The sequence below is a fragment of the Plasmodium cynomolgi genome, chromosome 12 (assembly GCF_000321355.1).
Source record: "Plasmodium cynomolgi strain B DNA, chromosome 12, whole genome shotgun sequence".
Taxonomy (NCBI): Eukaryota; Apicomplexa; class Aconoidasida; order Haemosporida; family Plasmodiidae; genus Plasmodium; species Plasmodium cynomolgi.
The window spans coordinates 584,325-608,148 of NC_020405.1; the positions used below are offsets into that span (position 1 = coordinate 584,325).

General features: G+C 42.8%; 6 protein-coding genes across 6 annotated transcripts; 4 read left to right on the forward strand and 2 right to left on the reverse strand.

Moving 5' to 3' along the window:
• Positions 1-2,743: 2,743 nt before the first annotated feature.
• Positions 2,744-3,339, reverse strand: PCYB_122250 (hypothetical protein; the record flags this gene model as incomplete). The annotated part of the gene is made up of 2 exons (XM_004223557.1): positions 2,744-2,964; positions 3,243-3,339. The coding sequence occupies 2 exons, from the start codon at positions 3,337-3,339 to the stop codon at positions 2,744-2,746; spliced, it is 318 nt and encodes a 105-aa protein (XP_004223605.1).
• A 2,081-nt stretch (positions 3,340-5,420) lies between these two features.
• On the forward strand, positions 5,421-7,145 carry PCYB_122260 (small GTPase rab11b; the record flags this gene model as incomplete). Its single annotated transcript, XM_004223558.1, has 6 exons — positions 5,421-5,665; positions 5,907-5,971; positions 6,155-6,220; positions 6,336-6,394; positions 6,529-6,750; positions 6,866-7,145. Coding segments are annotated over exons 2-6 (687 nt in total), but the record flags the coding sequence as incomplete, so codon positions are not given.
• Positions 7,146-9,749: 2,604 nt separating this feature from the next.
• PCYB_122270 (Ser/Thr protein phosphatase family protein) lies at positions 9,750-11,516 on the forward strand (the record flags this gene model as incomplete). The annotated part of the gene is made up of 2 exons (XM_004223559.1): positions 9,750-10,464; positions 10,501-11,516. The coding sequence occupies 2 exons, from the start codon at positions 9,750-9,752 to the stop codon at positions 11,514-11,516; spliced, it is 1,731 nt and encodes a 576-aa protein (XP_004223607.1).
• A 1,401-nt stretch (positions 11,517-12,917) lies between these two features.
• Positions 12,918-16,121, forward strand: PCYB_122280 (hypothetical protein; the record flags this gene model as incomplete). The annotated part of the gene is made up of 2 exons (XM_004223560.1): positions 12,918-13,735; positions 13,964-16,121. The coding sequence occupies 2 exons, from the start codon at positions 12,918-12,920 to the stop codon at positions 16,119-16,121; spliced, it is 2,976 nt and encodes a 991-aa protein (XP_004223608.1).
• Positions 16,122-17,765: 1,644 nt separating this feature from the next.
• Positions 17,766-19,049, forward strand: PCYB_122290 (hypothetical protein; the record flags this gene model as incomplete). The annotated part of the gene is made up of 2 exons (XM_004223561.1): positions 17,766-17,933; positions 18,072-19,049. 2 exons carry the CDS (start codon positions 17,766-17,768, stop codon positions 19,047-19,049), a joined length of 1,146 nt encoding a protein of 381 aa, XP_004223609.1.
• A 1,301-nt stretch (positions 19,050-20,350) lies between these two features.
• Positions 20,351-23,171, reverse strand: PCYB_122300 (hypothetical protein; the record flags this gene model as incomplete). The annotated part of the gene is made up of 2 exons (XM_004223562.1): positions 20,351-22,993; positions 23,112-23,171. The coding sequence occupies 2 exons, from the start codon at positions 23,169-23,171 to the stop codon at positions 20,351-20,353; spliced, it is 2,703 nt and encodes a 900-aa protein (XP_004223610.1).
• Between the last annotated feature and the right edge of the window lie 653 nt (positions 23,172-23,824).

Sequence of the window (23,824 nt, forward strand, 5' to 3'; positions counted from 1 at the left end):
AAAAAAAAAAAAAAAAAAAAAAAAATCCGCACTACACCTATCATATATATATTTGGAGAGAAGTTAAAAAAAAAAAAAAAAAAACAGAAGCAGTGCACCCGGCATGTGTTACTTAAGTGTATAAAAGAACATCAAGCGTACACTTATTTATCCGTACATAGTTGTTTATGGTGTTTACATACGCCTATCGTATGGATATATAAATAAATGTTATATTTATACACATAAGTGCTGTGCATGCTCACTGTAGATATATATATTTATACACTCTGCGGAGATGTCACGTGCGGATAGGGGAGATCGCGTGTACCGCATAAGTGTGGTGCAGCTCTCACCCAAAACATGTGTTTTTTCTTCTGTTTTTTTTTCTGCTTTTTTTTCTGTTTTTTCTTCTTCTTTTTCTTCTGTTTTTTCTTCTTGTTTTTTTTTTTTTTGCAAATTTTTTCTTTCACATCACTGCTGTGCGGGCCCTAAAACGCAGTTTCGCGCACTGTCGCTTGTTCTTTTGGCTCATTTTAAGGGGGGCCTCTGTAAACATAAGGGGGTGCTCCTTCAAGCGGGGGGACAACCCCTCGCCTCACAAATGTAAAGCACGTGTAGTACGTGTAGTACCTGTAATGTACGCGTCATAAGTACCTGCTATAAGCACATATGTTATGTTCACATGGCGATGTGAACGTAAAAAAAATAAATTATTTTCCATCCGACATGTAACATTTATGTATACATACATATGCATATATGCGCGCGCTTTGGGGGGAAAAAACCACGTCAGCAGCTGCCATTTTATTGCTGTGCCATATGCAAAATTATATTCACATAAGCATGTTGAACATATGAACAATTTTGCAAATGTGCTACAAATGTTCCAGTAGAACAAGTATACGTGTATAGATATACATTCTCGTGACCCCTTGATGGAGGCCAACTGATACGTTCACTATGTGTACGTCCAACGCAGGCGTATTGCAACTCCGCTGCATGACCAATTCTGCGCTGGGGAAAGAAACTCGTTACCAAGGGGGTGGATGCGCTGCTCGGGTTGTTCTTTTGCCGCTTTCCCTCACATCGTTCGTTTTTCCCATGTTCTTCAATCATTTGCCCCTGAGACTGCTTCTCGCTTTGCATTTTTTTTCTTCTTCCCCGTGGAGAAGCCAAACTGGTACTCACCAAATGCAAAAAAAAAAAAAAAATTTGCGCCATAGGAAAAAGCCTAAGGAATAAAATGCTATAAATAGCGACAAAGTACGAACAGTACATGTAACTCAGTTTAACGCGTGAATGGGCATTAAGAAAACAAATTCCTCTCTCATGAAAATAAGAACATACCTGTATTATTTTATTTTTTTTTTTTTACACGTATGAAGAGTTACACCTATGTTTGATCGATTATGTGAACTGTATTTTTTGTTCAAATGAAAATTTGTATATCTCTGCAAACCTTGCTTTGAGAGGCGAGTATTTGTGTGAAGCGCCTTTTTTTTTTCCGTCCAAAGCAGCCTCTAAAATTGACGTTGCAAAACGGAAGAGGAAAAGAAATACCCGTCATATGTTCCCCCATAGGTATGAGAAAAAGGGGTATATGCAATGTGGACCCTCTGTATGTCCAACTTTACGGAGAAGAACGCCCTTTCTGCAAAATGGGACTTATTCCATGCCACGGTAGCTAAGCACTATTAAAAACGTTTTACGACCAGGGAATAATTACCCCCTTGAGTAAGGCAACAGGGTGGTCATTCTCTACCTGCACACTGCGGACATGACCGTCAGGTTACGAAATGGTATAATTATATTAAATGAACGATTAACCCGACTATGCCTCTCTGAGCAGGTGTACCCAGCTTACATGAACTGGGTAGGAATATACCCGTTTTCACATTTAATAGCTGATACCGCTGCCACGGGGCTGTGGAGGCATTGCCCCTAAACGTAAGCCCCCCACATCCACGCCATGTCAACCCTGTGATTGCTAAAAAGAGGTGGTCAGTGTATCAGTTCTTTTCCCTGTCTATTAAATGTGCACCCAGTGCCAGCCAGTTCGTTGCAGTACGCTTGTGCATAAATGTCATAACGTTTTTTTTTTCCCTCACACTTCTTGGTTCTCCACCTGTTTAAGCTTTTATGGTCGAGTGGGCAGTTTGCATATCCCGTTCGCCAAGCAACATTCTATGAGATGATCCTGCGAGTACTTAATTGCACGCATGGATGTACGCCTCTCTCTATGGACACATGCTCACATGTGCATGTACCCGTGGCGAACCCTTTTGGGCATTCATCAAGTTGGAATCTCGGCGCAGCACAATAAAACCAGCTACGTGTGCCTTTCTGCGCGTAATCGTTTTAAGGTGAAAACGTGAAACTGACTCGAATGATCAGCATAGCGCAAAGGCATCGAGCTTTTTTTTTTTTTTCTCTTTTGCGAACTGTTACTGTGGAGGAAATTCAAATGCATACGCGTGTGCAGAAGAGGGCAGAAAAACAGCCACAGTGTCGCAGTGTTGCAGTGTCGCAGTGTTGCAGTGTCGCAGTGTTGCAGTGTCGCAGTGTTGCAGTGTCGCAGTGTTGCAGTGTCGCAGTGTTGCAGTGTCGCAGTGTCGCAGTGTCGCAGTGTTGCAGTGCCGCGGTGTGGCTATGTACACAAACGGAGTGGCACGAGTTTTTCCTTTTCATGCGAAACACGCATTGGAGGGAGGCTACCCATGCGCGCGCTATGGAGAAAGGCCGCTCCTCCCGTAGGCCCTCGTTAGACGTGCTGCAAGGCCTTCTTACTCTCCGCCTCGTATTTCAATTTTCGAAAAAGCAAAATGCTCTGCACAACCGTGTTTGTAGCATGGCAAGAAAAAAGCAAATAATTTTTTGGCTTTATTGCAAGGGAGTATCTCATAAATAACATACTATAGACGGCCAGAACGGCTGTCATTTTCTCCGAAACGAACATGGGCAATTTCTTCAAATCGTTGCAGCCTTTGGTAGGAAAAGGAAAAAGGAAGGGCAAATGACTTTCAGCATGAGCGCAGGGGCGCAAAACCACGCGCAGCCAAGCGCAGCCAAGCGCGATGGCGACTGTCGACATTTTAATACCGTGCGATCTGTGCATAAAAGGAGCAGCACAGTTAGCTCTCTAAAAAGGAGCAGCACGGTTATCTCTCTAAAAAGGGGCATCACAGTTAACTCTCTAAAAAGGGACAGCACAGTTAACCCTCTAATACGAAACAGCGCAGTCAGTTCTTTAAAAAAATTACCCGCGAGGACGAATCCCCAGTTTGCTAGGGGGGCCCAAAACATGATGCTAAACGCGTTGCTTTTAACATTGTGAAAAAATGACGTAGCTTTTGACATGATGAATTGATGTCTGTCAAATGTTGGAAATGATTAGCTTGGCATAAATGTGTGTACATCCGCGTGTGTAAGCAGCACCGTGGGGGGTGTATACCTCCTGATATGTAATATAGTCAGTCTTCTTCTCTGCTTTTTGCGTCGTCCCACTTGGGTGTGTTCCTCACTGTGCAAGCGTTTTGGACACTCCAACCAGAAGTGATGGAGGATGCTCACTGAGTTGCAGTGGTCAGCTTGTTATCAAAAGTTCTGACCAAAAAATGTACACCCAATGGCATGAATACAAAAAAAAAAAAAAAAAATTCAAATGTTCGCTAATTGGCCAAATGGAGTGTTCCACGTGGAATGAAAAAATAGTTACTCTTTGGGAGGAGCAATTGGCAGGCTTTCGAAAATCAGAGCGCAGCGTTAAAATGAAAAAAAAAAAAAATATATACATATATATATATGTATACACTTCTTTGGCACGCGTTTTTCCCCCAAAGGTGTAACCCGTTGGTGAGTTTTTTTTTATTTTTTTTCCGCCTGGAATATGGCCAAGCGTGACTTCATTTTGCGTAATCTTCGCCAGGGGGGGACATTACATCCTAGTGCGCCCCTCTGTTTTTCCTTTTTTCTTTGCGCTTTTTTGTGCATATATATTTTTCCCCCCACACAATTTGGCAGCACTTTTATGACCATTTGAGGGTGCAGCGAATTTGAAAGTCTACAATTGAAAACGGATTGGGGTGACCCCAAAATGATGGACCGTCCCGAGGTAGCTTCGCCAATTGGGTATTCCTCGTGAGTTAACATTTTGGTGCCGCATACCAATTGGTACATCACATCAGGAAAAAGGGAAAAATAGGCGAAAACGCAGGTACATATCGAGTACTACGTACATATATGCCTGCCAGCCCGCCCTGGTGGCTGGCTTCTTAAACACTCCAAAGAGTGCACAGTCAAATGCACACCCCACTGTGCTGGTGAGTAGTGCAGCCCTGTACGTCCTTTAAAAATAAACAGGAAACAAAAACTAACACATGAAAATAGGCCAATTCGTACTGCCTCAAATGGGGAAGACGCATCAGGGGTACCTCCATGCGGCAGAAGGAAGAATAATGTGACATCGAATTATGTCGTAATGAATGAGGAAACAAATTGTATGCAGGGAATTTGGAAAGCAAATTACATGTGTACAAACGAACACATGGGTAATCCGAAATGATGGGGGCCTCCTTTCCCACGTGTAAGCATATTGTGCTGCCTTGGTTTGCCTCTTTATTTATATATTTGTTTGTTTATTTGTTTATTTGTTTTATTTTTTTTTTTTAAACACTTATGTGATTTCACAAAAGAACGCAAAAATGTGAAATAATATCACTGGGGGGGGTAAAAAAAAAAAAAAAAGTAAACCACTCGGCAAGCACACAAAATGTACAAAATGCCACATGCAATAAAAAAAGGGAATGGAGAAAAATACGAAAGTTTTGTAAATTTTTTCTTTTTTTTTTTTTTTGCTTTGGCTCCTTAACTGTTTGCCTTCCATATTGTTCATATGATTTTCTCGTTTTTCCAGCCCAGTGGTATGGTAGATTTTTTTTTTTTTTTCCCATTTTCATTTTCCCAATTTTACAACATTTTTGTACGTTCCTAATTTCCCCACATTTTTGTGCCTCTCCCGTTTTTGCCTCTTCGATAATTTTATTTTTTTAATTTTCCACATCATCATCCTTTGGAATAGCAATTTGTTCCTTCTCATCTATGTGATTATGTACATTTTCTTTTTTTTTCTTTTTTTTTTTCCCACCCGCGTCCAAGAAGTGTTAACGCGTTAACGTACCCTTCAAGGAGTCTTAAGTCGTTAAAATGAAACATTGCCAAGTGCGTACAAATGAATGGATATTTGAGTATTTACACCTAAGTGCTTCGCTTTGCTTTTCCTTTATTTCCCCCTTTATTTCCCTTTTATTTCCCCTTTTATTTCCCTTTTTTTTTTTCCCTATGCGCGTCCTCTTACAAACATACGCCCCTTTCCCCCCACTCAGTAATTAACCCCATTGGGAATAATTAAAAAATGCCATAAAGCCTGCACTGCGAAAAACGAGACAGTACGCCAAGTGACAATTGGGAAACTCGCCGATCGTTACTTTGCGCATACGGGCCTGATGTGCTAACGCGTGACTGCATGCCTAGGTGCATACAATCACATGTGCACACGTATGTGCCTTTTCTGGCATCCCACTGTTGATTTGGACCACAGTGGTATCTTAACATCGTGTACCCCCTTCTTAAAAAGAGGACTGCTCAAATTCGCGCAACTCTTTTGAAGCACATTTGACCACGTCAGGTATCTCGCATTGGCAAATGAGCACCTGCCAACAACTGCTCGCACAGCTGATGCCACCGCTCGAGTTGTTCACATAACGTCCATTTTGTGTGTCCCAAAAGATAAGAAAAAAAAATGCTCAAATAGGAGAGGACGTCACGTGGAACATACACATTGAGCACACAAATGTAGACATTTTATTTCATTTTTCTCCTTCTTCTCATTTTTTTTTTTTTTTTTCCGTGCGTACCCCGGTGTGCAGAAAAATGTCTAGCGAAGAGTATGACCACCTTTATAAGATAATTTTAGTTGGAGACGCAACTGTGGGTAATTTAAAAAAAGGGGGGAAAAAATGGAGCACTAATTTTGGACTTTTACGTCACACGAACGCTGCGCATTGTCTGTAGCACGTCCCAATCGTGGCAGTCACACCACTGCCTCATTCATAATCGCTATTTTTTTTCTCTTCAAATGCGCGAACAAATTGTGGATTATTTTCTGACCGTTCAGGCAAAACCCACCTCCTGTCGAGGTACATACGGGGCTCGTTGCCTAGCGTTGCAAAGGCGACAATTGGTAAGCCGATAAAAAATGAGCAGCTAAAAAATGGGAACATGTTTGCTTCACCCATTGTTGCTTTTTCCTTCCGTAGGGATGCCATTTTTTTTTTTCCTTTTATTCCATTACGCAGGTGTCGAATTTGCCACCAGGACAATTCCGTTGGCGGTAGGGGGGACTGTCAAGGCGCAGGTAATATGACGGGAGGAAGTTACACAGTGATGCATGTCAGTATATGTGCACGTCCACCAATCTGCGCTCTTTTGCAAATCTACCTACACACCCCTACGCATGCACACCTTACGCCTGACCGCGAAAACGCACAGATATGGGACACCGCCGGGCAGGAACGGTACAGAAGTATTACGAGTGCCCACTACAGAAGAAGCGCAGGAGCCATACTGGTCTATGACGTGACGAAGAAAAAAACGTTCCTCAATATTTCAAAGTGGCTGGAGGAAATTCGCCAAAATGCTGACAAGGACATTGTCATTATGTTGGTGGGGAATAAAGTAGACCTGGTGGAGCACGACGAGATCAAGCGGAAGGTGAGTCTTCGCTGCTTACATGTGTTGAGCCGTCTCCACACGTGTATCCACCCCAGCAATAATGGAGGGCGAAAAAAAAACGGTTGACACGCTTTTTTTCCCCCCCACCATTTAGGTGACATACGAACAGGGAGCAAGCTTCGCAAGGGAAAACAACCTATTCTTTGCAGAGGCCTCTGCAGTCTCCAAGTTGAACGTAAAACACGTATTTGAAAATTTGTTGCAAGAAATATATAATAATCGAATGAAGAATAACAGCGGCAGTTTCAGCACGCGAAGTAGTGCCACGTGTGAAAGTGCTATCCAGCTAACCAAGGCGAGGAGTACAATCAAATTAAATGACCTAAATGATAATGAGAGTGAAGATGATCGTAGAAATCGGGCCATGTGCTGCTAAATTGGGAAGACCCCTTCGGTGTGTGGTCACTATTTGGCATCTTCCCTCCGTAAGAATCAGCATATTTATATTACTTCCCCCCCTCTGCAGCCGCTTACAAAAGAGATCTCCTTTTTTGGAAAAAAAAAAAAAAAAAAATGAACGCGTTCATAGCATTTCTATTCACGTCGCGTTTAACATGATAGTGATGATGACAGTGATGATGACAGTGATGATGACAGTGATGATGATAGTGATGATGATAGTGTTTTTTTTTTTTTTTTTTTTTTTTTTTTCCCTTTTGCGCATTTGTCGAACGTAGCTGTTAAAGTTGTTACTTAATCGCGAAATGTGTTTTTTTTTTTTTTTTTTTCCCCTCACACTTCCCTATTTGTTGTATAATTGTACACTTTTATTCTCACCCATGTGCATAAGTCCCTCCACTTTACGCATTCCCCTTTGATATTTATTTATTTATTTACCTATTTATTTATTTTTTTTTTTTTGTCACAAATGAAGATGATACCTTTGATTGCGTAAAGCCCCCCCTGTTTTTTTTAATCTGTTCATCCACCAATCTGATGTTTCCATTTCAGGGTTGGTGATCTCCTGGACATACGTTCGCCGACGTCACGTCCACCTCAGCTGTGTCCCTTTAATTTAATGTTTCCGCCTTGTAATTGCCCCCAGTGCGCCGTTGATGCGAGGCGGCGCTGTGCCCACGCACGATTATGTACGATAATGTTTGCGTGTACGTTTATGTGTACGGTCACTGCAGTGGATGCCTTTGCCCAAGACACACCGCGCGACGCTCCTTTCGTTTTAATCTCTGCACTTTATTTTTTTCCCCCCCAATTTTATCACCCCACATTTATGCCACTTTTTATTTTTCCCCTAATTGGAAAAAACGTAACGGACGGTTTTTTTTTTTGGACGAAAAAGAGGTTCCCTTTTTTGCAGCCACCTGCCTTCGAGGGGCATAAAAAGGAGTAGCTGCTGTAGTAGTTAGTGTAGGGTGAAGAAGACGGAAAGGTGGGACATGCCATACCTACTTTCACATTATGTACAGTCTGCACAATTTGCTTTTCTTGGCACCTCCACGTAAGCGCAGCCGCGGCATTCCCAAGTGACCACTCTAGGGAGTATCCAAAATGGTCCAGCTGGAACGGCTCACACAGATAACGGTTTGACCAACCCAACCCCCTCGGGGGGGCCAAAACAATTGTGGAAAAAAAAAAAAAAAAAGGAACATTTTCGATGACGCGCTGAATATGATGTAGTGTCGGCAAAAGGGGAAGCAGCCTACCATGTTTAGCCTCGCCAAGAGTTAGCAGCTTCCTTTTTATGTGTCACTGTGGGGGACTACTCTGGGTGGATAAACACGGTGCAATCTTTATTGCTCTCTTGGAAAATGCGCACTTGGAGTGTACTCGCAAATCCTGCAACTGTAAAAAAAGGGGTCCCCAAGTGGGGGGTAAAACGAAGCTGGGTGACATTTCCCCTCATGGTAACTGGCTTAATTAATGTCCACAGAGTTGCTCCCCTTCTGTTTGTCCCTTCACATATTATTTTGTTAGCGAAGGGTAAAGAGGGGTAAACACATACTCACCGGAAAAGCGACCTCTTCGTACTTTTTTACACTAAATAATTTTTTTTTTTTTCTGATCAAATGTACGCATTTTGCAACTCTTTCAAAGTACGCTACGCTGGTGTATCTTTACGCATGTAACTTTTTTTGCTCATGTCAATTTGGCCTCCTCCCCCCCAACTTTGCGTTTCTCTTTCCCTTCTGGCAAATTAGCTATCTGATGGGGCTATACCCATATGTTGGGGGCGGTGAAACTTAATAGCAAAGCTGTAAGGTTGAAAGGGTCGTTCAAGCCGCCAGCATAGCCGCACCGGAAAGTAGCCTCCGCCCCATATGATATTTAGAAGCCTTAAAGGTTTTGAAAAAAAAAAAAAATGTACTAAAATGAAAGGCAGTTCGAAAATGGGTCCGGGGGTATGCTAACGTACATGCTATCCCTTTTTTTATGAGCATCTATATAAGTGCCATTTTAGGGCACGCTGCGCTGCGTAAAGGTATCTCCCCGCGCTGCACAAACGTACCTCCCCGCGCTGCACAAACGTACCTCCCCGCGCTGCACAAACGTACTTCCCCGAACTACACAATTATACATCACTGCCCCAGTTTATGCCCGTTGGGTGTTTTTCCCCATGCTGGAGCTGTTGGCATACTGATAAATAATCTGCTCCCTTTTTTTTTTTTAGCATCTGCGCACTGCATATCCAGGTACGTGTGGCACGTGTGCCTGGGTTTGCAAAGCGGCTCTGCAAGTTGGCTTTATCCCTCGTCACCCGAAGGGGAAGCACCACGCATGTGTTAGCAGCGTGAAGGGAGATACGACGGCATACGTGTGGAAACGCACGTGTGAGCTTACGTACCAGCATACGTATGAGCTTACGTACAACCTTACGTACAACCTTACGTATAAGCTTACGTATAAGCTTACCTATAACATTACGCACAAACGCACGCGTAAAGGCAGGCATACACACACGTACATAGGTACGCATATAGATAGCCCCCGTTTCGCGCGTTCGCTTGCCAAAGGAGGACAAAATGATCATAGCAGTGGTGGGGTGCACGCACGGAGAGCTGAATTTCATTTACGCGACGATAGAAAAGCTGGAAAAGGACAATAACTTCAAAGTGGACCTACTGATCTGTTGTGGAGACTTCGAATGTGTACGTTACGGAGTGGATAACGATTGTCTCAACGTCCCAAATAAATACAAGAAGGAAGAAAATGATTTCAGGGATTACTTCACAGGAAAAAAGAAAGCAAAAGTATTGACCATATTTATTGGAGGAAATCACGAAGCGGTCAACGTACTCAAGCAACTCTACTACGGAGGATGGGTAGCACCAAACATATATTTCCTTGGATATTCAAATGTACATAATATCAATGACTTCCGAATATGCAGTCTTAGTGGTATCTACAAAAAATATAATTTTTACAAGAAGTACAATGAGCATTATCCATATGATGAGATCAGCAAGGTGAGTTCGTATCACATTAGAAAATATGAAATTGAGAAATTAAAATTGGTGAAGGAGAAAATAGATATAGTTGTAACACACGATTGGCCAAATAATATTGAAAAACATGGAGATGTTAATGACCTTGTTAGGAGGAAATTTCATTTTCAATCAGATATATATAATAATACACTTGGAAATCCACACACGGAATTTTTACTAAATAAATTAAAACCCTATTTCTGGTTTTCTTCTCATTTACACGTAAAATATTCTGCCATTTTTTTACACAGTGATAAAAGAAATTATACTCGATTCCTTTCTTTAGATAAAGCGGAACCCAGGAAACACTTCATTCAAATTTTGAATATTGAGAAAAGGAACAATATTCCATATCTATCGTTTGATCATTTGCCCAAGTCTTCTGCGAATGACCCGGATGGGAAGAGCCATTTTTTTAATGAGGACTATGAGGAGTTGCTGCAGCATGTGGAGGATGTGCAGCGCAGGGACGCTGAGGAGGGTGGCAAGGGGCACAGCGGGAGCAAGGGACAGCCAAAGGGTGGTCGGGGGGGAGAAGCGGAGACGGGGCGAGCACCGGGGGAAGCGGCCCCTACGGAGAACACTCAGGAGAACACCACTCGGGAGGACAACACTCGGGAGAACACCACTCAGGAGAGCACCACTCGGGAGAGCACCACTCGGGAAAACACCACCCAGGAGAACACCACTCAGGAGGACAACACTCAAGAGACCGCCCCTCAGGAGACCGCCCCGCAGGAGGGCGCCACTGCAGAGCGCAAGCAGCTGTACATATGCTACGACGAGGAGTGGCTAGCCATTTTGAAGGCCAACCACCACCTCGTCTCGGAAGGCTGCGACAAGGATTACAATTTGGAGAAGCTCAAATACCCCTCCAAGGAGGACTTTGAGTATATCCGGGACAAGCTGAAAAAGCTGGAAAAAATATCAATCAAGGGCAAGGACTATTATTTGGTTCACGGTCACAACAACCCCAGTTATAAGCACCTGTGGGAGCAGAGGCAGCTCTTTCTGAGTCGCTTCGATTTCGAGGAGCTCAGAATGTACGACGATTTCGAGCGTTTGTTTTTCGCGGAGGAGGTGCGCAAGATGGACGCCGGGTTGCCACTGGACCCCCCCAAAGTGGAGGAAGATGAGGAGGATGGGGAAGACGATGAACCGGAAGAACCAGGACAGAATAACCAAATCGATGAACTCGGTGGGGGCAGCCACAACGGGGACAATGCCCCCCATTCGGGGAACAAGCCCAACGTAGAAGATACCAGTGAGACCAACGAAATTTCCCTTAGTATCGACTGCTGACTTGACAAGGAAAGGAGGAATCCCACCCCCACCCGTAGAACAGCCTCATAACGTACGCACCACGTGTGTGGACCGTTACGAAAAAATTGTCTTATATTAACGCTTAACAAATGTGCACACGTAGACATATACGTGGAGTGATTATTCCAATTATGTATGGATTGCGTTTTTTTTTTTTTTTTTTTTTTTGTCACCAGTGGTTTATACTCTTTTTATGTGAGCTCGCCCATTTGTTCATTTAGATAAGCATGGCCTATGTGTGAAGGGTGCATCTGCCAAATGGCATGCTTGAGTGCTCTCTTAAATGGAAAGATTGGGGCATGCCTACGAGTGGGTCAGCATCAGCCCCGTTGCGCATTCCTCCCGTTGGAAACGCCTCCCCCGTCACTGCGTTCCATTTGTTTTTAAAATATGCCATCTTTCAATGGAACCAAGTGACCATTCCCCCTTTTTCACCATCGAATGTTTATTTTTATTTTTTTTTTTTTTTTTTTTTACCCCCTTTTTGATTTTCATTTTTGCCAACCGCCGCTCCTTTTGTGTTAACTGGGGCGAAACGAATGTGCCCTTGGTCATTCAAATGGGGAAGACGTTTGCCCCCAAAAGTGGGTGCGCACTCACGTGTGTGTAGAGCTGCGTTGGGATAGGAAGCCACACCAGTGCTGCAGTGCTTCACTACTACAGTGCTGCAATGCTGCAGTGCTGGGAAGTAGTAACAAATTGGCCGCGTCCTCTGTACATACACCTCTGTAGAGGTCAAAAAAAAAAAGCGTAGCAAAACGGGTGTGCAAATTAGCCAACAGCGACTTGCACAGTGTAGAGGATGAACATTTGTGAATGTTGTATGTAGTGTCCCCCTCAGCTGCTCAAAGACTCGCATGGTCATTCACTTCAAGGGGGAAGTCCCTCTTTTTTTTTCCTCCATTTCGTCACCCATGTTCAGGAGGCCGGGGAAGAAGGGGAACAGTTAATCAACCTATGTACATATGCACATACATACACGTGTGCACACGCATAGAAGAGTACACAAAAAACAGGTAGCTTCTTATCGAGGTAAGACATAGTTTTTTTTCCGATGGATGATCATCCCAGCATAAATGCGAATGCAACACAGACAAGTGACAGTGTATGTGTGTTGAACGTTGCTGATGGTGAGGACGAACGGGGTAGGGAAAATATGCACACATGCAAATCTTGTGGCGAAAGTCAAAGTGGGAGCCCAAGGCAAAGGTACAAAAAGAGAAAAAAAAAAAAAAACAGCTCAAAAGGGATAATAACTTAGCAGCGTTCGATTACAGAAAGTATTACGAACGGGTCAACAAGTGGAACGAAAAAAGACGGGCATACACAAAGACAGAAAATTATGGAGGGGAAAAAAAGGCAACCAGCAAGGTGTGGAAGATGAAGGGGAGCGAAAGGGAGGGGATAAAATGCGCAAAGAGGAAGTATGAAGTTTCGCAGTGCCTGTCAATTCATCAGCGGAAAAACAAGAGAATTGGGGGTAATGAGCAGGATCTGTGTGGGCCCAAGAGGGTGGGGGACCCGCTCTCCAAATGGGCCAAGGAGGACCGAAGCAGCGGCGGCAGTGGAAACTGTGGGGGGAGGAACAACCAGGCGGGTAGAGAAAAAAAAATTGCCCCCCCATGTGGGAGCAACGTCAGTCACGAAGCGGGCCAAGTGAATCAAGCGGGCCAAGTGTACCAAGTGGGCCAAGTGAGTCAATCGGTCCAAGTTGACAAAGACGCTGGAAGAAACAAAAAAGAGGAGGCTCAGACGAACGAATGGACAAATGAAAAAAGTATGCGTTACAACCATACGCGCGACCCCCTAATGGTGAAGCACGAGGAGAACTCCTTCTCCCCCTCCATATGTCTCAGTGAACGTAAAAGGCATAAGCAGGACCAAGTGGGGAAAACAAGTGATATGCATAATAACGCGAGATCGAATGAAACGATAGTGGAGAATGAGGAAAAGATGGCCTACTCGAATAAAACCATAGCGGACAGCTTCGACGACGTGGTCAGTTTAAGTCTGCGCGCTTCGAACGGGGCAACCTTCGATGATTCCGAGTTCAGCGGCGATCATTTCGGGGGAGACCACACCATATGGAACCACACCAAATGGAACCACACCAAATGGAACCACCTCAACGGGGACTACCACAACTTTCTCCGCAACCCTACGATCCTTATGAAACCGAACGAGCCCAACAGCCATACGTGCGGTCCCCCCTTGGAAAAACCGAACGGATGCATGATAGGTAGACAGACAGAAAAGGACATGGTGAAAAAAGGGACAAAGCGAACGGAAAAGGGAACCCAAAAAACAAGCATATACAACGAAAGGATTCAATTTGAGGTAAGTGATCCCCGCAGGAACTCTCATGAGGAGGATATACTCAGCGGCACTCTAAAAATGCATGACCCATTTTGCACTCATAATGGAAGGAACAGCTCGGGCCATTCGAGCGACTACCCCAATACATTCGCGAGTTATTACCAGCCGAATGGCGTCCCCTATGAAGGCATCTACAAGGACATCTATAAAGGCAGCTACGCAGGCAGTTGTGATCGACTGAACAACCGCTTCTCGCATCTCTACTACAAGTGGCCCCCCCTGAGCATCAAAAACCCCTTTGCCTTCATCTATAAAAGTGCCAAATTTTTTGGCCATGTTCAAGAGACATGCAAAAAAAGGACCACTCGAGAAGCACAGCCACACACAACCACCACAATAAACGTATATGCAAAGAGGAAAAAAATATACACAAAGGAGGAACACATAGGAGATGAAGCCATACGCAAATTGGCCGTCTCCAAGGAAGACCTTCTCTTCAATTTTGAGATGGATAATTTTAACTCCTCAGAAAATAACTCACTACAGATTTGGGAAGGCTCTACAAGCAAAGTCAAAGGCGCTTACCAAAGATGTAGCTGGAGGGACAACAAAATCAGCAGGGACTTCACCAAGCAGTTCGGAGTAACGCCCCCCCAAGAGAGGCTCCTGAAAAGGTTAAGCGGCGTGGAAGAAATACACAGATGCGACACAGATGAGGAGGGAATAAGGGAGGAGAGAAAAAAACCCATTATGAGCATGGTACAAAGCGCGCCTGAGGATGACGAACGAGTGAACCTCCGGAAGAGACACACAACCGATGAAGAGGGAAAGGAAGAAAAACCCATGAACAAACATAAACGACTTATCGACGTAGGAAAAAAAGACACGGATAGAAACTTCGATATTTTCTTATCCCTCTTCATGAAGCACGAAAAAAAAGAAGCATTCCTCTTTTGCCTAATATGCGACGAAGAGCTGACGGAAAATTCTATTTTTTTTCAAAATTGCATCAAGCCAATGTTAGACGAATATAGAAGATCCAAATTTGAGAAAGTGAAGAAAGAAAAGAATAGCTCCTCAGATGTATCCCTCAGCGACATACATATAAACAAAATAATCCTAGAAATTATGATCCCATCTATAAAGAAAAAGTACCTCAAGTATGTGAGTGGGCTCTACGAGAAAAAGGAACCCACACTTAATAACGACATTAACGGATCAGATGAGCTACAAAAGGAGGTACTCGAAATTAACCAGAAAATGGAAAATTTGAATATCAAATCACTAGATAAGCATAGTACCGAAGTGTACATAAAAGAAGCTAGCCGTTATGAAAAAAAAATAAAATTAATTGAAAAACCAAAATGGAGCAATGAACATAATTTAAAAAAACTCCTACTCAAACAACAAAATTATAACCCCTTTACAATATTTGGAACTAGCATTAAGGAGGTACATCTAGAAGAAGTTTTCACCCTCGACGTATACAATAATTACGTAACCAATGAAGACAGATTTAGAAATAAAATTTTGTACGATTTGTATGTAGGAAAGTATATACAAAATTTGTACCATAGAATTGATTACCAGGAATGGACCTTTGTTCTTGACTCTCTAAAAAAACAATGGAAATATTTTACCAATCTAGAATGTAATATGTTTCTAGATCCACTACTATTGGAAGAAATTTTATGGTACATTGATGAGAACAAAATGTATAAGGACAAAAGTGAAGAAATGTATACTTATGAATATTGCTTCTGTCCTACTCCCGATCCTGCCAAGGAGATGAATTTGAATGACGTAAAACACTTTGCCAAATCAATGGCGGAAAGGTACACGTTTCAACAGAATGTAAAGTATAAAAAGTTGTCCCTAAATGAGGAACGTTTCTCCCCTCATAAGACGCTTATTTTAAAATATGACGATGTTAGCGTGGACCAAGATGTATTAACTTATGCAGGAAGGCAGAAGGAAAAACTGACAAAGGAAGCCCTCCTTTTTAATGTACCTAGACCATCCAGCACATTCTACTACGACTCGGACTTCTTTGAAAATAAAATAAAAAAACACATGTTCAGGAAGAAGGTGAAACACTGCAAGGGTAACTTGGACATGAATTCTCCATCCGGGAAAGAGAAGGAACCCTTTACAATAAAATTTAAGTCCAAAAAATGGACCTCTCAAAATTTTTTCGACAACTTTTTTTCTAATTATTACCTGTACAATTTTGACAGAAGTAATCGGACGTACAACTCTATAATTTAGCGTCCCCTCCTGCTTGTTCGCTCGTCCGGGGGTGCACGGCCTCGCGTTTTTAAAGGGGTGCACACATATATGTGTGTATGCATATAAATGTGCATATGTGTGTGAATGTATGTGAGCGTTTTGGCTGTTTGCCCCCACACACACACCCTTATACGAATCCATATATTTTTTTTTGCCGCATGGGTTACGCAAAATGAAGAAACGTCTCACAGTTAAGTGATCCATTTTGATGAAGCTTTTTAATGTGAAACTCCACTGCAGCTATTCCGTTGTAACACTTGGGGTGCCGCTTATCTGGGGGAGGGGGGGTGCAAAAATGCCACTCACTGTATGTACCTTCAATTTTTACAGACACATTTGTGTGCCTTTTACTTCAAAAAATGAAGAGGAAAAGCTGCAACGCACAACTCTGTTCATGTAGAACGTGCGTAAAGGTTGAGGACGAAGCTGCCCTCTCCTTTTTTTCCCATTTCATCAAACTAGCAGCGCACTATTTGGCCATAGCAGCAAGCCCATCTTCGCGTAAAAATCGCCGGACCGTTCAGGCAAAAAAAGGCTATTTTATTCTACGTCCATAAAAAAAAAAAAAAAAAACAGCCAAAAAGAGCAAACACATGTGTGTATACACCGTTGGGAAATTTTAAAATTGCAAGAGCACGTGTGCGTTTCGGTTTTCCGCTTTTATTAAATAATGATGCAAAAGGTTTGGCATTTTACTGACACGCGATTTTTATTTGTCCACTTAATTGCTACCATTTAGTCATTCAAGTTTACCTTTTTGTGTCACGTTTTCCTCATGTGCATATTTCACTAACCAATCAGCAGTGCTACTTATTGGTCAACATACCAGATTAACCGCCAATTTGCAACTTTAAGAGATATGTAATTTTTGTTTAGCAGCGTGTTTGACCTGTGGAGCATAACTATTTCTGCTCTGCACACAACGTTTTTTCTTTTTTTTATAACCAGCTTAGTAGTTAGCTGTTCCACTGTACCGTATGCGCGTTTTTTCTGATCAGTTAGAATGGAGAGAATTTTCTGCAACAGCAGAATGGCAGCTTCCATCTTTGATGCGTTATGATAGTGTGAACCTTGTATATTCTTAACCTGCGGACATATACCATGTATTTTTTTTTTTTTTTTTTTTTTTTTTTCAGTGGACAGCTTGCCGGAGTACATACCTAGTTTAATGCCTGAACATTCAGGTGAAAAAATAAAAAAAGCGAAAAAAAAAAAAAATTACCTTCATCTACAAAGTATTGCACACAGCTTAGGAAATTTGTTTTACCTCTTTTTTTCGCTAGCTACATTTTTTTCGTGTATTTCCAGTGAACTTATTACATAATTTCGCTTTACCACTTTTTTAATTTGTGTATGTTGTAATTTGGTCATTTCGTTCACTTTTAACATTTTTTTTAAATTATCTCCACACTATTTTGTCACAATTTTTGCTTCATTTTTTTTTTTTTATGCTTTCCGTTGTACGTTATAGAGTGCGAAAAAATTAAAGTTAGACTTTTTTTTTTCAAATTTGCACGTTGCAACAGTGGCCTATTTTGAAGTGTTGCAAAATGTCTTTTTGAGAGGCTCTATTTTGAAGCTGTAAATGTCCACATATTTGCTCACTCATTTGCGCACACGTGCATGTATTGCTTCACCCTTATCCAAGGCCGCGACACCAATTTTATACACTTTTCCGAGCCATACCACAAAATCACGAAGCAAGAACGGCTTGAGGATCCCGAGTTGAAGAGAGTCCTCGCACAGAATATATACGACAACGTAAAAAACAGCATCACCTATTTGGAAGAGGTATGGCACACAAAATGAGCCCCACGTGCACGCTCGAAAAAATTGGGAAATTAGCAGTGGCTAAAAAGTGACAAGCTCGTAAAAGACTTTGCCCATACATGCACAGTTAGTTTCACCCAATTTTTCCATTCCACGTAGACTCAGTATAACCCGTGCGAGTGCAATCACTGTCGAAGAGACATAGCAGACGCCACACTGCAAGACACAGAACTACGCAAGAACGTCTCAATCTCCAAACTAGGTTACAAAGAAGAAAGTGCAAAGGCATACGTGGAAGACAGAGAAATCACCCAGAATAGCCCGCAACCTATAAGTGCAGTGGAGGGCGAAACTACTCTCCATCCCAAAACGTACAATATATTGAAGAACCTAGAGGATAGTTTACAAATTCATCAGAGCATTCCCCCTCTGAATTGTGAAAGCTTCGCCGAGTTTACCCCCCGTAGTAGCCCCCACCAGAAAAGTCAACGTCTACCCAAAGAAGAAGACAAAATGGACAAGCAGAGATATGGAGAGTATTCCCCAATGAACGGATTTGGATACAACCACAACAACGTCATGGATGCAAATGGGTTCTGCACAAACACGTATAATAGAGAGCTTGCAAATTTAACCATGCAGCAACATAATATGCATGGAAGGAACAACCTCATGTTCGAAGATGGTAACATACCATATGGTCTCTATGGACAGTCGAACTACACAGGAACAAATTCTCTCATGTGTGGAGGTACTGCCCCATCGCATGATCCCAAAATGATGTATAGAAGGAACCACGAAACGAATGAGCCGTTTTACAATCACTACCCTATGGGCAGTGGAATGGGTTACAACATGCCCTTCCTGCCCCCACAGGCATACTATCCAAACATGAAACGGAATTTAACGAAAGAGGGATACACGCACGGGTGTCATTACATGAACAACAACGCGAGTAACAATGGTGCACTGCCCAAATATCCTTCAGAAAGCGTCTCGGATAACTGTCCCAAAAAAGAATCGTACAGAAAAAACCTGTCCAAGGTGAAAAAGGGCGATATAGACATCAACATAGAAACGTCATCCTCCAGTCGAAAGGGGGTCATAATAGATTTGAACATCGGCGTGGGGAATTAGTGGATCACATGATGAGCAGTTGTTTCCGCGCGCATAGATTTTTTTTTTTTTTTTAGCGCGTCTGCCCAGTGTCACTTCAATTTTCTCATGGCGTTCATCTAATGGACCTTTTTTTTTTGTGGTTCTTTTTGCCAGCACTTTTGATTTCCCTTTTTTGTGATTCTTTTTTCCAGCACTTTTGATTTCCATTTTTGTCATTCTTTCTTCCAGTACTTTTGATTTTCCTTTTTTTGTGATTTTTTTCGAAAAAGGCAATCCATTTTTGTGTCCACTTATGAACATCGACTAATCCGTTAGCAGTTGTTTTTTTTTTTTTAACTCACCTCTGAGGGGGGGAAGGGTGTACTTCACACTGTGGTATGTTTCACGTGAGGCAAATTAGTTCGCACGTGTGGTGCTCGCTTCTGGCGTTGATCAAATATGTGAGGATGGCGTACAACGAGAGGGTTGCTACTCCAAAAATTTGGCCACACTGAAGAGGGCGCTTTTTAATACGATGGGAGGTTTCTCTTCCCGGGGCGAAGTAAAACATGTGCCACTCCAACATGTACCACTCCAACATGTGCCACTCCAACATGTGCCACTCCAACATGTGCCACTCCAACATGTACCACTCCAACATGTGCCACTCCAACATGCACCACTCCAACATGTGCCACTCCAACATGTACCACTCCAAACGGAACGGGTTTGCTACTTGCTCGGTGGGGAACATTAAATGATAAGTTTTTTTCCTACGCTGACTTGGAAGTAGTCACTGGAAAAAAAAGGGGCCGTGGCGCTGTCCCACATCACGAGTAGATTTGCTCCGTTGTAATGGAGTTCCACTTAGTTCGCTTAGATCGGAAGTGGATGTGGAGTTACATTTGTGTCAATGTTCAAACGAGGGGGTCAAATCGGTACTTGAATAAAATCGAAGTAGCCGGTCCAAATGGGGGGAGAAAACGTGGAGATAATATATAAAATATGTTAAGTTGAAAAAATAAAAAATGTTAATTAGAAAAAATAAAAAAAGTTAGAAAAAATATAGAGTATAAAAAAGGCCAGAAATTTGGGGCTACCCGAAATGGGGTCAGCCATATGAGCCCTCTTTACATTTCGCAGCTTGGTTAGGAGAAGCCGTCCCGTTATTGCGTCCCCCGTTTGGGGTTCACTCCGATTGGGGGGTTACACCGATTGGGGGGTTACACCGATTGGGGGGTTACTCCGATTGGGGGGTTACTCCGATTGGGGGTTCACTCCATTTGGGGTTCACTCCGATTGGGGGGTTACTCCGATTTGGAGTCTTCCCCTCCATCTTCCTACTCATCCTCACTGGACATGGAGAAAACTTCCACCTGGTCCTCTCTGGAGGGAACTTCCGTCTCCTCAGTTGGCTTGTCGTTCTTCTTCTTCTTCTTGTCGTTTCTTTCGTTGTCGATGCTTTCGTTGTTGTTGCTTTTGTTGTTGTTGTTGCTCTTCTTCTTCTTCTTCTTGCCTCTGCCCCCGCTGGCTTCAGGCTGATCTTCGCGTTTCCTCTTTTTGGCAGACCCCTTAGAAGGAAGCTCCTCCCGATCGTCCTTCTCATCATCCTTCTCATCATCCTGGGCGAGTTTAATATCCTCAAGTCCACTAATCCTGGCCTTCATCTTTACCAAGCAGCTATTTTCATAGTTCTCGAGAACGGCTAGTCTATGTCCAGACAGAGGCAAATTTTCAATTCCGAAAAAAAACATCATATCATGGATAGTGTAAATATTTTTATTTTTTCTCTTTTTCTGAATAATGTCGATAGAATTTTTTGCCAAGACAAGAATATTTTTCATTTTCATTTTAAATGCATGCACTTTACACTCGGATAAGTATTTTTTTAGGAAGGAATCTATAGCGAAAAAGAACTCAGGAAAGGAGATATGATTTACCATCAGTCCAATATAGTCACATAAAAGGACATATAATTTTTCATATACTTGGTAAGCTATGGAGAAATCTGAAATTAATTTTTCGTCAATTTCGAGAGACGTGTTGATATCGAAAGCTTCGATGGCTAATCTGATTTGTTGATTTTTCGAAATGGTCCTGACATGCTCATAAGATTTTAATCCATTCATAATGCAGGTGAAATAAGAAAATAGAGGGATGTATTTTTTCTTATCTTCCATAATTCGAATGAGGAAGTGAAGGAGTTGTAAATTCACAGGCACATATTTCATGTTATTTATTTTGGTCTTCAAAATGGCTATTATTAATACAGTCAAGCCGTATGTTAGGATATCCAAATTATGGCACTGTTTGATAATTTTGATTAGAAATCTCAGTAGGAGCATCATATAGCTGCTATGCAGGTGGAAGGTTTTGAAATCGATGAGGTTAACCTTTTGTGTGTTTTTTTTTTTGCCTGCATCACGGTTTCTCCCCTTCATTGGATCATCTACTGTTTGAAGATCCCCTTTCTTGGCATCCTCGTAGGTGACCTTGAAGCCCTCCCTGATTTTCTGCATGACGGTTTGAATATACCTAAAGGTGATGGTATAAGCCACATCGTGGGAGAGTAACGTGAACAACTCGATGAGGCAGTTCTCTTTAAAATTCATGTGATTCAAAAGGAGAACATTATCGTAATTCTTCCCATAATGGATCAGATATCTATGCATCAGATTTTGGTACGTCTCGAATAGGAGCTTCTCCAATTGGTACGTCTTTTTTATTTCCTCATTTTCTTTGTTCTTCGAATTGGTAACGCTATTATTATATATTATTTTTTTCTTTTCATTGTACAGTTGAACCATATTTTGTATTAACAGGAAAAGGAAAAAGTAAACGTCGTTTTTCTTCGACAGGATGAACATGGTAGAGATTTTTTTTAAAAATATTTTCCCTATGTTTAGTATCACTATCCATCTTAGGATATTTTTTTTTTTCAAAATTTTGATTATCCCCCCACAGACATCGCTATTTCTTAGTTTATCCAATCGAGTCAAAAGATATATGAAAAAATGGACTATCAGCATTTTGTACTTTTCTAGGTGTTTGTAATTTGACATACTTTGCAAAATTTGCATACTTTGCGCGTTTTCCGCAATTTTCGCGTTTTTCAACTTGTCTACTTTTTTTTCACGTTCTGTGTTGCTGTCCTTCTGGAGGGTGCTGTCCTTCTGGAGGGTGCTGTCCTCCTGGTATATCTCATTACTTTTGATACTCTCCAAATTCCACACCCTTAGCTCGCGCGCCCCCTCGTTTGTGACGTTGTAGAATAGGGTATCCACGTTGTACAGCACGTTGAAGAGGGTGAAAATGGACGTATCGACGTTCATCGCGTACTTTTTTCTTCTTCGTTTTCCCTCCTGCTTGGTTCCTCGCTTCTTACCCCCTTTTGAGCCCTTTTTCTGCTTCTCCCCCTGATCTGCTTCGTTCGTCAGTTTTCCCTTCCCCTGCATGCCATCCTCCACCTCGTCATCCACGAACATGCTCAGGGCGTCCCGAAACATGGAGAGCAGCTTCACCACCTTGCTCAACCTCGTCTTTTTGCTCACAGAATTGAGGTACGCCTCTACGTACGCTACATCGACCGGCTTGCCTTCGTTTTCGTGGTCGTCCTTATCGGCCACGTCCACCGATTCGTGCTCTTCCGAGCTGGGTTCGCTCAACTTGTTCTTTCTGCAGAAGTTTTGCAGGCTCTCCAAGTCGCTGTCACGGGGGCTTTCTCCATCGCTGTCACGGGAGCTGTCTCCCTCCCCGGAGCTCCCTCCATCGGTGCCATCGCTCCTACCGCTTCCATCGCTTCCATCGCTGCCGTCACCTACCGAGTCGCTATCCTCCTGCGGCACCATCTTCTTTCGGAGCTTCTTTTCCCGCCCCGCGTCCTTCGCTTTCGCTTTCCCATTTTGGGGGGATTTCTCTTTGTGCTCCTTTTTGTTGAGCCCCTTTTTGTTGAGCCCCTTTTTGTTGAGCTCCTTTTTGTTACTCTCTTTTCTATTGGGGGAATTTTTTTCCCCTTTGGCGCCTTTCTCCTTTTTTTTTTTTTTTCTTCTCCTTCGCCTCCGGTTCTGTTGCCTGCGGGGGTGCCTCCGCCTGAGAAGCCACCTGCGATGTCACTTCCACTTCTGCCTTTTCCTCCATGCCGTCTCCCGCGTCTCCACTCATTTCGCAGGAGTCTCCCGTGGGTATATAACTGCACGTGGGTATATAGCTGCACGCGGGGATGTAACTGCACGTGGGGATGCGTCACGATGCTTTCTTACCAGCGCACTGAGAAGAACCTCCCAACCCCAATTCGTCGCGTTGGTATAGAAGCAAAATAATGAAACAAACGCGGCACAGATTTAGATCTCCATGTACGCGTATGCCTCTTTTGCTACCCCTGTCCCAATTAGCACCAACGGTGGTGGACTCTTCCTTTAGGTTTTTCCCCTCTGTTGTGATGAGAAGTCAAAGCTACGTTTGCCTTCCGCTTCAAACTGGTGATTCAAAGTGGGGGTGAACCCATAACGGTGTTAAAAGAAAGGGCGATACAAATCGGTTTTAAAATCTGCGCACTTAATGGAAGCTTATCTGCAGCTAAATCTGCCTTGTTTCGGCTAAATTCTTGCGCTGGATAAGGCAGTCCAACCGAATGGGGGGAAATGGTAGCAGTTGTACGTTGTGGGCTCTCGCAGTTAGCCACAAACTGGTAAAAAATAAACCTTCTGCAAATGGCTGCAAAAAATGGAATACAACCAGCTGGAGATTATTGTATTCTCTGTTTTATGCTTTTTTCCGTTTTTTTCTGCCTTTTTCTGCTTTTTTCTGCTTTTTTC